General features: G+C 36.5%; 1 protein-coding gene across 1 annotated transcript in view; it reads left to right on the plus strand.

The window, feature by feature from the left end:
- LOC117713860 (putative C-mannosyltransferase DPY19L2) overlaps positions 1–17,520 on the plus strand; it is a 107,071-nt gene extending 89,551 nt beyond the window's left edge. Inside the window, exons 17-22 of the mRNA XM_034510369.2 lie at positions 2,963–2,987; positions 4,409–4,528; positions 5,582–5,756; positions 7,202–7,301; positions 9,484–9,609; positions 16,310–17,520. Of these exons, the coding sequence (XP_034366260.1) occupies positions 2,963–2,987; positions 4,409–4,528; positions 5,582–5,756; positions 7,202–7,301; positions 9,484–9,609; positions 16,310–16,460 (697 nt within the window). The 3' untranslated portion in view covers positions 16,461–17,520. The remainder of the gene's footprint in view (positions 1–2,962; positions 2,988–4,408; positions 4,529–5,581; positions 5,757–7,201; positions 7,302–9,483; positions 9,610–16,309) is intronic.
- The last annotated feature ends 607 nt before the right edge of the window (positions 17,521–18,127 follow it).

Consider the following 18,127-nt stretch of genomic DNA (forward strand, 5'->3'; position numbering starts at 1 on the left):
AGTCATTCTGACAGTTGTAAGATGAATTCTCAAAGTAGTTTTGATTTGCATTTCCTTGATAGCTAAGGATAATGAACATTTCTTTAAGTGTTTATCAGCCATTTGAGATTTCGCTGTTGTGAATACTGTTTAGATTTGTACCCCATTTTTGAATTGGAATATTTGGTGTTTTGATATTTGGTATTTTGATATCTACTGTCTTGAGTTCTTTAAGTATTTTCAATATTAGTCTTTTATCAAATCTATTTGATTGCTATATAGGTTTTTAAAAAAATCTGACAATGATAGATTTCCTCAATGTCTGTTAGGTTCCCCCTTTCATTTCTGATATGGTAATTACATATTCTCTATCCATGTTTTGGTTAGGTTGGATAAGGGTTTGTCTAGCTTGTCGATTTTCTTAAAGAATCAGCTCTTTGTTTCACTGATACTTTTTACTGTTTTTTTTTGTTTGTTTGTTTCTATTTTATTGTTTTCAGTCTCAGTTCCCTGTGATGTCCTCCTCTTGCATGTCTTTGCTTCTTTTTGTTCTAGAGCTTTCAGGTGTGCTGTTAAGTTGCTGGTATGAAATTTCTCCAGTTGTTTTATGTAGGTCCCTAGTGTTATGAATTTTTCTCTTAGCACTACTTTCATTGTGTCTCCTAAGCTTGGGTATATTCACACTCATTTTCATTGAAATCTACAAAGTCTTCAATTTCTTTATTTTTTTTTGACCCATTTTTTATTCAGTAGGGGGTTGCTTAGTTTCCATGAGTTTGTAAGTTTTCTGTTTTTTTTTTTTTTTCTGCTCCTGTTGATATTCAGCTTTAATCTGTGGTGATCTAATAGGATTTAGGTGTTATTTTAATTTTCTTTTGTCTATTGAGATTTGCTTTGTATCTGTGGTCAATTTTGAAGAACGTTTTGTGAGGATCTGAGAAGTAAGCATATAATTTTGTTTGGGTGAAATGGCCTGCAAATATCTGTTAGGTGAATTTGATTTATGGTGTCTGTTAGCCCCAGAATTTTTCTGTGCATTTTTGTCTGAATGACCTATCAATTGGTGAGAATGGGATACTGAAGTCTCCCACTACCAGTTTGTGGGAGTTGGTATGTAATTTAAGCTGTTCCTACAGTGTTTCTTTTACAAAAGTTGGTTTCCTTGAGCTGGCAGGCATATATAATAAAAATTGAAATGGCATCTTGGTGGATTTTTTCTTTTATGACCATGAAATGTCCTTCTCCATTTCTTTTGATTAGTTTAGGTTTGAAGTCTATTTTGTTAGATATTATGGTGATGTGGAAATCTAGTCCAGTAGAAACTCTCAGAATTCTGTGAGGGTAATTCTAGGGAATGTGGAGGATTCAGAACATGAAACTATGTTTTCTTTCTGTATTTCAGACAAGGTCTCACTGGGTAGCCCTTGATAGCCTGGAACTCAGAGGTATCCATCTGGTTTAGACTCAGAAATGCTGTAATTAAATGCATTTGCAACCATTCCCAATTTTTATTTAGCAATTCATCCATCTTCTCTTCCAGTATTAAAAATTAGAGATTTAAACAAACTTTACAGTTGTTCTTTCTAAATATTTACTTTGAAGCTTTGTGTGTGTGCACATGTCCGATGATTGTCAGCTTTTTAAAAAAATAACCCTGCTCCCTGCTTCTTCAGTTCAGAAAATTGATGCTGCCTTAATCCTTTGTGAAAGCTTGCATGTTTGTTTCTGCTTTAATCATGATGCCCCCTTTCACCTCTGTGTTCTTGGACAATTCTGTGTCAGAATTTCCCAAAACTTCAAGAGTACATTTTATTTGTCAACCTGAGTTTATGGGTCTTAAGTTGGGTACACATGTTTATCCCAGAATTTTTGGAAGCTCCTTTTTGTTGCAGCTCATCTAATTATGTAGAAGTGATGCCTTCTCAAACATCTCTGAGGAAAAATGTTAACTGTTGCATTTAACACTGTCTTATATCTCCTGAATTAATGTTTCCAGGGAGCTCACAAGTTTTGCTCACTTATCTTTGCAATAATTTTTTTGGTACTTGAATTTTGTTTGCTCATATAATAAATTGGCTACTAGGTTTGTTCATACAAGTTGGATGATCCCTGAAGAATATAAAATACTCTCATAGATGCTAGGTCAGTCATTTACTCCCTGTGGGGTTCTTTTGTGATTAGAAGAGTCCAGGACACAGAGATGCCTCCATTCCCTGTCTTCATAGGTGAAAAAAACCATACAAGACAATCAGAGAAATTTGATTCTACTACCTTCCAGCAGATCATCTATGGCCACTTTAAAAAAATCTACAGTTGTGAATTTCCATTAATCACAATCTAGTTTGTCTTTCCTAGAATGTTCCTTCTTGTAAAGCCTTCATAAAGTACAGTCTTTTCTATAGAGGAATAGGATAGGCATTTTTTACTTGAGTGTCAGATTACTACAAACTTTCTTAACATAAAATTATTTCTATAGTATTCATAGTCTATTAGCTGTGCACTATTTAGATCATTATACATTACTGTAATAAATTGGAACTGCTTTTCAGGAAGTAAAATACTTATATGCCTTAGAGATATTTACTAAGTTACATTTGAAATATTCATGTGGTTTATAATTGTGAAAGTTAAAACAAATCAAAAGTCCAACAGAAATCATTGGAAGCACTTTATTTATAGTAAATAGCTTAAATACTTAAACAGAAAGTATGTCATTGCAGAAGCATAGTCTTTAGCGATCAGTAAAACATATTTTAACTTAATCAAAGATCAGCTTTTTCATATACCATATGTACAATGATGGTGAATTGTGCCTTTGAAACTTTGTAATTTTATCAGCATGTATAGTGCTTTAAATTTTGTACTTTACATAGTCTAGAAAGAATCAAGAATTTAAAATCCAAGAACAAAATAAATGATTTTACTCTTATGTATGATGTTGTAATGTATATTCAGTAAATAGGTCATTTTTATTTTCTTTCAGAAAACAACTTCTTGACAATGGTGAGGTAAAAGCTCTCATTCTTGGTAGACTTCTATATTAAATCCCACTTGAAGGGTAATTCATGAATGTGTAGCCTTCCTGCTGCTGCATATCAGTGCAGCTTGAATTTGGGGCAGTGGTAATCATTTCTGCCAGGCCTTCTTCCTTCTTCGGTCTGATCTCACAATTGAATAGTAATAAGAATTTCAAAGCCAACTCAGAAAATGCAGAAAAATGACCAGAAGTGACCTATTTACTTTTTTAAAGAGAAGGACATTTTATAACTTCTTCCTTATACCCTATACATAAATAACATGGGTTTTTAAATCCTTATCAATTTATTTTATTCTGTGAATGCACAAGTGTGTATCCTAAAACTCTTTCCATTTCATTGATTAATATTTTAATACTAAGTTTTGATGGTTAGATATTTGTTACTTGTTCTTTTTTGTTGGCCATCAAATGTGTGACCTACTGGCACTGTTAAAATGTCCCCCAGTGTGCTTTGATCATTTCCTCAGTAAAACCCTAAAAGGAAGGACAAGGCAAAGTGACTGTCTGCTCCCTAGGATCCTGATAGTTTGGAATTACAGAAATTGGTTATTTTAATAGTTCAGTGTGTTTCTTTACTCCATTTTAAAGTCCAAGCTGACTGTTTGCCTTTTGATAAAGGAAAGTACCACATATCTCTAATGTGGTTGAATTAGGGTAGAAATATCTAGCTATCATTTACATTTGGTTGCATTGATTGTTGACACATTCAGTGCACATTTTTTTTCTAGTAAAAAAAATGTATGTTTTATGAATATCTCAGTTAGGAAAACTTAATTTGAAATCTTCACCCTGTGGAATCTCAGCTTTGTTACACTAGGATAGAGTACAGACTAGTACAAACCCTCAGACAATTCTGCTTGAAATCTCTGCTGGCTTGTGTGCTGCTGTGGTTTCTCTTAATGGAAGTGCACATGTGTGTATGAAGCTTTTTGTATTTTGTCCCCTTGTCTTCCTCGCCTCCTTGTTCAAAGCCTTTCCCACTTGTCACCCTCCTTAAGGCAGTGTCTTCTTTGTGACCTTTCACACATTTTGTGCTGCTGGGTTCTTTAACCTCCTCCATTTTTTGTTGTTGTTGTTGTTGCCAATTGTTCTTGTCACTGTGTAATCTATTGTAACTCGCTTATGTACAGGGGCCTACAAGTGCCCCCTCTAACTAAATGCACTAAAGTGTGGGCCTTGTGAGGACCTCAGGGTTCTGTCGGAAGCACCCAGAACAGTTCCTTACATAAGTTATTATATTATTAAATCATAGTTTGAATGGATGTATGTATGTATTAACATGCTTAATGCTATGCTGGGAGAGCTCTGCCCTCCTGTATAAGATACATTTTATTTTTGTCTGTTAATTTAAACGTGGATGAAGTATGAAGGTCACTGCTTTGTGTCTTGCAGTTGATTTTCCACACCTTGCAGTTGCTGGCATTCATGGGTCTTGCCATCTTAATCATGCGGTTGAAGCTGTTTCTCACACCCCACATGTGCATTATGGCTTCCTTGATCTGCTCCCGACAGGTAAGCCACCATTCTTAAGTGACTGCTAATATAACAACTAAAGCACCTGCCTTTGCTGCAGCTTTGCTAAGTCATCCAAAATCTGAAAGCAGCAATTGCTTTAAGCTGTGTTCAAGGATTTGAAATGCCAGTTGATGATTTACTGTTAGCAAGACAGTGGCTTTGCAACATCCTGACTATAAATGATGCTTCCATGGAGAGCAATTGAGTATTCCTTCCTGCTGTTATCATCATGTCTGCAAATATAGTCATTCAGCGTTTACGTCTGTGCAGGTGTTTCAGGCCCACAAAACCCCAAACGGCAAATTTCCAATGCTGAAGAGGTCCGTGGTGGTCCTGCTCAGATAAGGAATTCCTTTAAAAAAATTTTTTTATTCTGGCTTTCCTTATTATGTAGTTAATGGATACATAAACTAGGTAGATAGCTACATAAACTAGACAGACACTCAGTAGATCTAGAAGCACCATGTTGGGTTTTGACAGTTTAGCAGCAATTTTGTTGAGAGGAACATACATGCCAATGCTCGTGGGTTTCCTCTGGTTATTCAAGCCATCATACAAATCAGGCAAATGTTAAAGCCTCCAGTTTAGCATATTTCATATTTCAAGATGCACTTCAGTAATTCTACTGTCTGGCTGCAAGTCAGTACTGGAAAGACACCCAGTTCTTTCAAAAACATAGAAAACTTGTTTGCAACAAGGTCTAGTAGCTCCAGAATGTTGGCTCTTTGCAAGCAGCAGATGAGCGTTCCATGTGTCTGTACTGAGATACAGGAGATGAGCATTGCATGTGTCTGTACTGAGATACAGGAGATGAGCATTGCATGTGTCTGTACTGAAATACAGGAGATGAGCATTGCATGTGTCTGTACTGAGATACAGGAGATGAGCATTGCATGTGTCTGTACTGAGATACTGGAGATGAGTATTGCATGTGTCTGTACTGAGATACAGGGTTACCCACTTTGGACTCAGTAGAAAGGTAAGGACATAATTTTGATCCAATAATACTCTTCATGTAAGAAATATAAATAAATGGTCTTTTTATTTCAGCTCTTTGGCTGGCTTTTTTGCAGAATTCATTTTGAGAATGTTGTCTTCGGCATTCTGACAATGATGTCAATACAAGGTTGTGCAAATCTCCATAACCAATGGAGCATAATGGGAGAGTTTACTAACTTGCCTCAGGAAGAGCTCATACATTGGATCAAACACAACACCAGACCAGGTGAGCTGTTATACATATATAATATAACATATATGCATATATTTGTTTGTCACATACATCTAAGCATTCCATCTGTGCAGTGTGTGTATGTGTGCATGTGTATAAGAGGCAAGTGTGTTTATGTGTGTCTGTGTGTATGTACAATTCTGACTTGCAGTAGTTTGTCTTTTATTTGACAATCTTTTGGGAGAAATACACATTCAGTAGAAATTCTACCTCAGTTTCAAGTTGTGATATTTTACTAGACCTAGCCATGACAATGTGACGATGCTAGAAGTTCTACCATGCCTCTGTATCACTAAAAGATAAAATTGATACTCTGCACTGTTCTATGCCCTTAGTATTGACTGACAAATTTTCAGGAAGTTGTATTTAGAGTGCTTAATTATATTTTTAAAAAAATAGTTCTTTCAGTAGCTCTAAATAAAATGCCATATGTTTCTGACCAATTTTTATAAAACAGAATCTTAACAACTATATAAACATTTAGTGTATTAAAATGTCAAGAATTAAGCTTTTTGGCCATATAGTTGATTTTGATGTAATATTAACTATGGCCAAATTTACTCTTCCAAGAATGTACACCAACAAGTAATGAATGATTTGAAGAGCTGGAGAGACAGTAAAGATGTTGTGAGCCTCCATGTAGGTGCTGCGGACTAAACCTGGGTCTTCTGCAAGAGACTGTCAAGCTATCTGGCTAGTCCCTAAATTATAAACATTGAAATACCAAATGACAAAAATTTCTTCTAACAAATCAACATGACTATAACTCACTACCACAGCAACAACAACAACAACAACAAATTCTTTTGAAAATTTGTACCATGACAGCATGTTTTTCCTTTTGTCTAGTTTTCTGCTTGTAGTATTGGCGAAGTAGTTAACGTAAATTTGTAAGTGTTTCAACTGTATAGTCCTGGAAGGTCCCTCAGCTTTGCTACTTCTGAGCCTACGTCAGTGAGGTAGCTCAGTGGGTAAATGCATCTGCTATCAAACCCGAGGACTTGATTTAGATTGCCAGGCCTCATATGATAAGAGAGAATCAATTCCCAGGAGTTGTTATTTTTTTTTCTCTACATATGCTCCACGGTATGCTCGCATACAGACCCACACCCATGCACGTGCGCGCACGCGCGCGCACACACACACACACACACACACACACACACACACACACCATGTGGGTTCACTCAAACACCAAATAAATAATTAAATGTAAAATGAAGTTTGAAAGTATGTGCATAGCTCCTAGTACCAGGGAAGCACACTTCAAATATTCCAGAAGACAAAGGATAAATATTGAATAAGTAAGATAGGTACCTCAGGGGCCATTTTGTAAGATGTTTAATTTTTCTTAATCTGAATTGAGATTTTAGGAGCTTTTTTTGAACTTTTTATTTTCTTGGAAATGTTTTATTAAGGAATGTTATCTTGTTTCCCAGATGCCGTCTTTGCAGGTGCTATGCCTACAATGGCGAGCATCAAGCTGTCTACACTGCATCCAATTGTGAACCACCCACACTATGAGGATGCAGACTTGAGGTGAGCATACACCTGCATCCTTGGATAGAATTTTCACTACTTGCTAGTGGACCTTAGAAAAAAAGAAAAATGTTTGTTTACACACACACACAGGCACACACACACACACATTCATATTCACATAAGTATACTTATATCCATTTCTGGAAGTTAAAAGGATGCATGCTGAATCTAAGGATGGGAGGCACACCTATGATGGCAGCACTTGGAAAACCGAAGCATGAGAATTGCTTCAGTTCAAGTGTGGTTTGGTTTACCCAGTGAGTTTCAGGCTAACCTGATCTACTGAGTGAAATCTTGTCTCAAACAAACAAAAATTGTAACAATGACTAAAGGTATCTGTTTCTTCTGATTCAGTAAATTCAGTAGAACCTCAAATCTGAGTCAATCATGAACAAAATAAAGTCATAGAGCTTGCGAGATTCCCTAGTCCATAAAGGGCTGCCACACTGGGGTGAAGACCTGAATTTAGGTCTTATGCCTCCAAAGCCAATAACAATGGCTCACATATGTGACCACAGCTCAGGTAGGACTGGGGGCAGGCAGATCCCAGAAACTCACTGGCCAGCATAGATGAACTCTACATTCAGTGAAAGACCTTGTCTCAAAGAATAAGGTAGAGAGCCATCAAGAAAAAAAAATACACCATTGACTTCTGGTTTCCAGGCACGTGCGCACACACGCATACACACACACACACACAAGCACGTACATGAGCCACACACATATACTCACAAAAATGATTAATGTGTATGGGGGGGGGTTACATGTGTATGGGGGGGGGAGACAAGGACAAAACATACAGAGATGTTGAGACAGAGAGATGCACACATCTCACGACCTCCAACTTCTGCACATATGGAAGTGGGTAGAATGGAGGGAAAGAAATAGAGCATAAAACTCTAAAGAAGAAATTAGAAGAGGTTAAATAGATTTGATTTACAATCACATTTTGCCAGCCTCTCTCTCAACTTCGTAAGTTTCTCTGCCTGATTTAAGAAATATTTCAGATCTTTTCAATGGTTAATGGGTAGTTTATTACCCCACATAAAGATTAAAAATAATAAATGGAATTTTCTATAAAATGTTTTTTAAAACTATGGAACTTCCTATCTGAGTGAAAATGTTACTTTCCTTCGATGATTAAAACTTCTGTTTACCTCTCTCCCTCTCTCTCTCTCTCTCTCTCTCTCTCTCTCTCTCTCTCTCTCTCTCTCTCTCTCAGTGTGTGTGTGTGTGTGTGTGTTTGTGTGTGTGTGTGCCTGTGTATGTGTGTTTGTGAATATCTATGGACCAGAGGTAGTGGTGGATATATTTTCTGATTTCTCTCCACCTTATTCTTGGTGACAAAAATCTGCTTAATATAGAATTCAGTTAGGCTAGCCAGAGAGTCTCTGGGATCTGCATGTCTCCCTGCTTGGGTCACAGATGTGAGCTAACATTATTGGCTTTGGATGTAAGGGATCTGAATTCGGGTCTTCATCGCAGTGCAGCAGGAATGGATTTAAAAATGATTTTTATCAGTCAGTCTTTTTAAAAAAAAATCCTTTTCTCCTATTTTTTGGTACACTGCTAAAAGAAATAATTTTGATTTATCCAAAAATTTCTGCCTAGTTTTAGTGATTGAGCATCCCAAACAACATATGGTTCATTTAGGATTCTGTAACAACTCCAATTTACCATCTAGTATGCCACATTTGATTGGCGATGCTGGCATTTCAAAATTCTCTATGGTGCTTTTCCTATCCAGGATGCTCTCTGCTAAATATTCCCTTGGCAGTATTCCACCTCAGTTTGTCTGTTTTTCACTTCTAGAGGGGAAATTATCTATCAATATTCATGTTGTCACAAGCCTCAGCTTCTAGGTGACAGAATGATATCAAAATTAACAGATTCTTTTGTGGACTGTAGGAAGTGAAGTTTATAACCTGAATTATCATCCAGCCACCCAGTACAAATTATCTATATATTTATCTTAGATATAACAGGCTTCAAACTGCTGTAAAATCCAGTACATTGAAGACAGAAATAGACATGTGAAAATTAATCTCTCCAAGCAATTGCATAATTTGTGGTCATATCCATCTTCTATCCACCAAGGGCTAGGGTATCAATTTGCTAGCAACTCTTCTTTAATCTATTATTAAACTAGGTTTATAATTGTTGTTGTTTACATTTAAAGGGCTAGAACAAAAATAGTTTATGCTGCATATAGTCGAAAATCTGCAGTTGAAGTGAGAAATAAGCTGTTGGAATTACATGTGAATTATTATGTTCTAGAAGAGGCATGGTGTGTCGTGAGAACAAAGTGAGTATCGGTAGTATTACATGTAATACAGTATATTGTAAAGCAAAATGAGTACTGGTAATATTATGTATAGTATAGTATACTGTAAAGTAGCAAGTGCCTCTACATAGGCTTAATATTTTAGATATAGCCCATTAACTTATGACCATTGCCATGTAGAAAAGTTAAATTATACTATATTCTTATAATACCTATTAAAATCATATTTTAATATCTTAATTTTCATATGGCCTTTTAAACTTACTTTTCACTGGAAGCAGAAACTATATAAAGACTAAAGAAGTAAGGTGTTGTTTTGGCACAGGAATTTATCATGAAGTACTTAAGTTATGTTAAAATATCTATTGTAATTATTCCATAATTTTTTCAATGTTTGCAATATTTTTATTTTATGTCTAATGTATAAGTGAATCATATTTATCTGCTACTGTTATTCAGTTATACTGTATATAAGGCTTCAATTTTCTCATAACTAAAGATTGTATAAGTAAAAACATAAATATTTTGAGATTTGTATTTTCAAAATTAAAACAAAGTAATGTCTCCAGTGGATTTCTTTAGGTTATTATTTAGATTTCTGGCAGAAATATCAACAGATTCAGGGAAGTAGATTGCCTATAACAAAAATGCCATTCATCAGTCGAGAGATCAAAATAGGCTCCAATGTCACTAGAATGTATTATTTAAAGTGCCCACTTTTCAAGTCACACTTGTCAGCCATGCACATGATGACCAAAACTCTGAAAATAGAAAGTTAGCAGAAACTGATTCAAAATATCCAGGTATCCAATTAAACAACTACTGCAGTGGTTTTCAACCTGTAGGTGGTGACCCCTTTTGGCATCAAACAACCCTTCCACGGGGTAACATATCAGATATTTACATCACAATTAATAACTAGAAAATTATAGTTATGAAGTAGCAACGAAACAGTTTTGTTTGGGGGTCATCACAGCATGAGGAACTGTATTAAAGGGCTGCAGCATTAGGTAGCTTGAGAACCACTGATAGAATCCATATTCATTATTCAAAGGATTAATAAAAAGAACAGGGCTAGGGATACAGTTCCAAGGTTCAGCACTAGTCTGGTATGTGCCAGGTCCTGGCTTCTGTTCTAGCAACAACAACAATGGGCCATAAAGTAGAACATGCTGTGAGTCAGCAGAAAGATACGGCATCTCAATGGAGCAAAGCCAGCCTTATCTGGGAACTCGAGCCTCCCAGGACCCCACAGGGATGACATTAACCGAAATATACCACAAAGGAGAGGGAGAACCTATTGAGACTATATCCAGAGGGTAAGTATGGTCCCCTGCTTGAGGGATGGGGCCACCCACCCATCTCTAAAAATTTTAACTCAGAATTGCTCCTGTCTAAAGGAAATATATGGAGACAGAAGGCAACAGAGACTGAAGGAAAGGCCATCTAGAGATTGCCCCACCTGGGGATCCATCCTATATGCAGACACCAAACCTAGACACTATTGTGGATGCCAAGAAGTGCTTGCTAACAGGAGCCTGATATAGCTGTCTCCTGAGATGCTCTGCCAGATCCTGACCAATACAGATGGGAATGCTTGCAGCCAACCATCAGACTGAGCACAGGGACCCCAGTGGAGGAGTTAGGGGAAGACTGAAGGAGCTGAAGGGGCCTTATCTGGCATTAGTGGGAGGGGAAGCCCTTGGTCCTATGAAGGCTTGATGCCTCAGTGTAGAAAAATGCTAGGGTGCTGAGGTGGGAGTGGGTAGGTGGGTGGGGGAGTACCCTCATAGAAGCAGGGTAAGGGGATTGGGTTAGGGGGTTTGCAAGGGGATAACATTTGAAATGTAAATAAATAAAATATCCAATAAAAATATTGATATATCATAAAAAAAAACCTCAAGAGTTCAAGTGAAACATTAAAAACAAGTTCTAGACAGCAAATTTCATTTGATACAAGATAAAAAGCAGTGAATTTGAAGTAGATAAAGAAAAGGCAACTAATACGCACAGGACTTATCTAAATTGTTTTTTAACAAAAAATTGCAGTGATCTGGACAGTGAAACTAAGTAGCTGACCACGAGGGCCATGGTTGATACAAAGCAAAACTGACCACGAGGGCCATGGCTGGGACAGGGCAAAACTGACCACAAGGGCCATGGCTGGGACAGGGCAAAACTGACCACGAGGGCCATGGCTGGGACAGGGCATGGGACCTCAATTATAACACAGGAAAGAAGGAGAGAAGTGAGAGAAAACAACAACCCAAGAACTGTCCAAGTCTCTGAGGCTGGAGACAGCCACTTACTGAGAAACCACTGCAAAGTTCAACCAGTCCATAAAGGGCAAACCCAGAGGAAACCAGGCCAAACCACATGCAGCCAAACAGAAGGGTCAGTTGAGAATGCCTTGAAGAGAGAAGGGAAGGAAGCACACCATGAGGGACACCCAGCTTCTCATGAGGAAGAGCCAAATTATCTGATGTGAGAACAAGCAAAGTCCTGAATAACGAAGTCATAGATTCTATAGTCAACAAAACTCTTATCTGTACGAAAGGGTCACCTGACAGTGTTCAGGTCAGCAGAGGGTCTAAGTGGCCTCTGGAAGGCAGACTTAGGATTTTAAATGTTTGAACCAAGTGAAAATGAATATACACCAAACAAAAATAATCTATCCAACTGAAATGTACATAGAACTCTAATATTTTTATAAAAATTAATAGACACACAGTTCTTCTCAAAACCTAATGCAACATAGACAATGGAACAAAATAAAAATCTGAATATATATATGTATATATATACATATATACACATACGCACACATACACACACGTATGTGTGTACGTGTATGTGCATGGAATTAAATTAAATTAGAATTGATAACAAGAAAGCTATCTGGATAATATTTAAATAATTGTATTGTAGATAATGCAATTACAGATCAAACATAAAGTTACAAAGGAAATTCTAAAATGTTTGAACTGAATAAAAATGAGCACAGTTATCAGAGTCTGTGGGAAACACCACAGCAGAATTCAGATTTGCATGTGACTTTATATAAGAAGGCATAGAAGTCACCACAGCAGTGTGCATGAACCTGTGATTTAAGCTCACAAAGGCAAAGTGATCTCAACCATATTTTTAAAGAAGCAATGGGTTTATCTCACAAATCTAATGGCTTGAATTTATATCAGTACAATAAAAAGAAAATCTTATCTCAATTAACACAGAAAAAGCATGTGATAAAATTAAGTACCCACTCTAATAAAACTCTTGGGAAGTGGTGTGGTGGTATATATGACCCGGATTTAAACAGATCATAAACTTAATTTTAAATCTGAAAATATAAAAGTTCTAGAAAAAAAGAAGAAAATAAGTGGGAACTTATGATAGCTTCCATAAATGATATGTGATAATCATGGCATGAGAATGTGTTCGTAATGGGATATCCTTAAAAATAACAACCTTTTTATAAACAGAAATAATATAAGTCACAGTTGAGACAAGGCATTTTCAACTCCTGTGACTAATAAGGGACTTTAGATATAAAAAGAACTCTGAAAAGGCAGGAGAAAAACAAGTCAACTAAAATAGACAAAATACTTAGATGCTACAACAGGAAATACATGGACAGTAAAGAAGCATATAGAAAGATGCTTTACGTTACATCCATTTACAAAATGTACATTAAACCCACAAGGATATATATACCCTTAAATCACCTAATAAAAAGTTGACAGAGAAACTGACTGTCCCAAGTGTTCCTGAAATGAAGCCTACCTACTACTCTTACATATCAGTTGTGTGGCACAAACCACATAATGACAGAATTTTAGTGTCTCAAGAAACCTAGCATCTACTCTGTATATTTGCTTAAAATTGAAGAAGGAATTTATTGGAGCTGAAGAGATGGCTCTGGAGTTAAGAACATTTTCTGCTCTTGTAGAGGCCCCTGAATTTGGTTCTCAGCAGTCAGACAGTTAACAATCTCCTGTACCTCCAGCTGCAGGGGATATGTCTTCCTCAGGCCTCCACAGGCACCAGAATATGCATCTCACACACACACACCCACACACGCGCGCGCGTGCGCACGCACATCTTAAAAAAATAAAGCATTCATTTATACTTAAAATTGCATGCAGTTATTCATATCAGCTTTGTTTTAGTAGTCTCAACCTAGAAATAATTCAAATATCTATTAACAGGTGAATTAATTACACACTATTAGAATATTTAGAAAATGTAATAATACTACTCATTAATAGGAATGAATGAACCCTTGATATGTACACTACAGATAATAATTATACTTAGGAAGATAAGCCAGACAAAAATAGAAAGAAAGCAAGAATTTGAAAAAATGCACACAAATCTCCAGTAACATGAGACATACAGTTATGTTTGAAAGGCATTGATAGAACAGAAGAGTGGGAATGTGAAGCACAAGGGTCAGCTGTGGGGAGAGAGCTATGTGCTTTCTGTTTTCCTATTGCTCCACAGGGACATTCGTGTATTATATGGCAACAGACTGTAGCTTATATGTACCATATATTGAGTAATTATCAATCAATTTTATATTCTAAAGTCTAAAGTATAATGCATCTGAAAGGATAGAAAAACTCCCCATACCTCAAATGTAAGAAACAACACAAAATTTGACAAATTTGGGGCATATGTTGTACCAAAGAAGAAGTTTTGAATAAACTATATCAATACTAAAATAACTGAAATTATGAAGATTGTTAATGCCATGTTTATGCAAATAAAGAGCAATTTGAACTCATATGCATTGTTTGTAGAAACTGAAAAAAAAAACAGTCACATTGGAAGATAATTTTGAGGTTACTTGTAGAGTTACAGATTACTCACCTCTCCACTCTACATCACTGCTTGATGTCTGCCTAAAATTAGTTTAATGAGTTCTCGTAGTGATGGTACACACCATCACCAAGACTGCAAGTGCCTAGAATGGTCAATAATTTGAAAATCGATAAATGAACCTATTCTATGCCATAAAATACTAGTTCGGGATGCAATGGGCAATAGTATTTAGAAGAAATATAATGTTCTAATTTCAGCTCTTTTAATAAAATACCCAGACCAATAAAGCAAATGATGGGAGGGAAGGGTTTATTTGGCTTATAATTCCAGGTCACAGTTGATCATGAGCGAAGTCAGAGTAGGCCTGCTTGTTACCAGACACACTGTTACCTTCAGAATCTCACTTTACAACCATGGAGAATATTGCTTGCGGACTGGCTCACAAGCTTGTGCTCAGCTAGATTTGTATTAATGTTTTTAAAGATTGTGTGTGTGTGTTTCTGCATGTATGGATGACACATTTGTTGGTGTCCATGGATGTTAGAAAGGGGCATTAGATTCCCTGTAACTGAAGTTAGAGGTAATTGTGAGCCATCTGAACATGGGCTCTTTGTCAGAGCAGTTTATGCTCTTAAACTTTAAGTCATTTCTCCAGCCCCTTAGCAAGACTTCTAATAGAACTGAATACTACCTGCAGTGGCATTGATGCTGTCCACAGTGGGCCAGGCCATCTCACATCAATTAAGAAACAATGAAGACAATCGTCCACATACATGACCACAGACCAACTTGATCTATTCCTCGATTCCTCAGTTAAAGTTGTCTTCTCAAGTGTTTCTAGGTAGTAGTAACTTGACAGGTAAGCTCACCAGGACAAACAGTATCTAATGGTATCAAAATCACAGTATTCTGGGGGCTGGAGAGATGGCTCAGTGACTAAGAACACTGGCTGTTCTTCAGAGGTTCTGAGTTCAATTCCCAGCAACCACAGGGTGGCTCACAACCATCCGCAGTGGGATCCGATGCCCTCTTCTGCTGTATCTAAGACTACTACAGTGTACAGTGTACTCATATACATAAAATAAATACATAAATCTTAAAAAAAAACTTCCACAGTATTCTAAGATAAGGAAGCCCAAAATGAAAGGCTTGGACAATGTATTTGCATGGAATTGTAAATGCTGCAGTGTACAAAGAAGACCCGATGGTGCTGGGGTCATGTTTTGGGGAAAAAGACTGACACAAGAAGGGCATGGGGGTCATGCTGAGTGGTAGGAATGACTCTGTATCAGTACTGATGCTCCTTACATATAGTTAAACTTTACTGTATAGGAATGTCAGGATTTTTTTTGTTATAGTTCAAAACATACACTAAAAAATATTTCCAATGTAGAGTTATTCTCTATCACGACATATTACACCACTTAGTGTCCTTTTATAGACACCCTCAAAAAGGAGGAGCTACAGAGAACAACTTCTCTGCCTTGGATATATGTTGGTCTACTAAATCAGGGCACTTGCACATTTTAAAAAAGTATGGATTTTCAAGGGATTTAATTAGCTGTTCTTTAACGTATGTCATCCAACTACAAACGTATCTTATGGCTGGATGGCAATGGTGATTAGCAAGCATGGTTGTGTTTCATTTGGAGGTAAACTTTCTCAGATATGTATTTCTGACTCCAGATTTTATGTTTCGCATGTGTTGACTGGGGCTAGAGATGTATCATGCTTCACTTTGTTTTTCATTCTAGGTGTTGGACTTAATGCTTTCTCAAGTTAGGGTTTTAAATTTTCAAGTAGTTAAACTAATTAGCCTCTGGAAATTTTGGAGCTATTTCGAAATGTGAACATGTCATTTTATTTAATATGACTATTTTTATGCTTTATTTTTCAGACCTGGTTGCAGCATGCTTGAGATCTGGGATGTGGAAGACCCTTCCAATGCGGCTAACCCTCCCCTCTGCAGTGTCCTGCTCAAGGATTCCCGGCCGTACTTCACCACAGTGTTTCAGAATAGTATGTACAGAGTACTGAAGATTAATTGAGATCAAGGCGCCCCAACATTCTGTAGTGCGAAGACGTGTGTCAAAATGAACACATCCAGTCTTATTTACAACAACAAAAAATCACAAGCTTTACTAAGAGACACTTCAAAGCAAGATAAAATCATTTAAACTTTTCTGGTTACTACTAATGATAAATTACTGTGTTATTTACATTGAATGCCAATCTGTCAAGCTTACCTCATAAATGATTAAGTCAACTTATACCTCATTGACAGTTTGTTTTAGAGTTCCGCGGGAACATGCATGGAAAATATCAATATAATTTTTGAAACCAAAGCGAAGTGATTCCTTTTCAGTTCAGCTAGGTGAGTTGCTTCACGTTTCCCCAGTACCAGTGGATCAGCCCAGACCCTCTGAGCCATGGAGAAGAGCACAGGCTCTGAGAAACCCGATGATGGTGGTAGCCTCATTTATTTTTAGTTTATGATGAGGATGGTATTGCTTTATAAATTTTATCTCCCAATAAAAGCTACCTATCAAAAATGCTTTGAAAATTGGTAATTACCTTGAAGATAGAGTGTGTCCATCAAAGAGTAAAATTGTCTCTTTCTTTTCATGATAAACTTTAAACATGCTAGATGTTTGAATACACATCTGCTCTGAGTTACGCATCTTGGACTTTTTATACTTACACTTTCCTTCTGTTTTTGGTCAGCCATAAAGGATGATTCAATTTCATAGATTAGTTACAAATAATTACTTACAATAGGTAAGCAATTATATCCCAACTTTTATGGTTGGAAAACATTTTAATGCTGAACACAAAATAGCTAAGAAAAAATGCTGTATTGTGTTGATTTTAACATTTTCAAGTAGGTTTTTTTTTTTCTGTGTGGAGCAAAGAGGGGATGAGATAGAACATTCATTAAAATGTAACATGTTTTAGACAATGCCACCAGAGGAATATTTTAAAGTAATTATCAGAATTCAACAAAAATGATACCAGTATGTTAACCAATAAAATGTTCCTTACACTTAATTTTGTCCTATGAATTTTGTTATTTTCATGTACAATGCCTATTAAATCATTTTAAAGGTCCTCAAAGGCTGCATTTTCTTCCTTTTTCATTTTTTTTTATGAAACAAATCTTTTAAGTTAAAAGGAGCCTCGAAATCACAGGTTGCTAGGTGTGTTAGGTTTATGTTGGCAGTGATCTTCTTTAGCCATTAAAATCATTTTGTATGGTCCCACTGGAAGGCAATGTATTGTGATAGAGAAAGTGGGGTACATGAAGTAACAGAGCTAAGTCTGATCCTGGTTCTTTCATACTTGGTCTATCATCCATTCAAAAAAAATATTGGTGTGTATTTTGTGGTAGGTCCTGTGCTAATAAGTTTGCTCATGTTATCCTGTAAAGTTTTGTTTCTTCATTATAAATCATAATGTTACCTAATTGCAGGGCCAATGAGCACCAATTAAATACTGCTAAGGTACTTAGCAGGTATAAGCACTCTTCTTTCAACTCCCTTCTCTTGGCCCACCAAAATAATCATTTCATTAAAAGAAAACCAGAGACTGAGGTAAGCCCATCTCAGAGTTCTTCACGGCGCTGCATGAATTTGGTGTAAACAAATAGGAATGTGGACTTCAGCTCATTTTCGATTTTTTAAATTAAATTTTAAACAAATTGATCTGTTGTCCCTTA

This window comes from Arvicanthis niloticus, chromosome 8 (genome assembly GCF_011762505.2).
Source record: "Arvicanthis niloticus isolate mArvNil1 chromosome 8, mArvNil1.pat.X, whole genome shotgun sequence".
NCBI classification, from domain to species: domain Eukaryota; kingdom Metazoa; phylum Chordata; class Mammalia; order Rodentia; family Muridae; genus Arvicanthis; species Arvicanthis niloticus.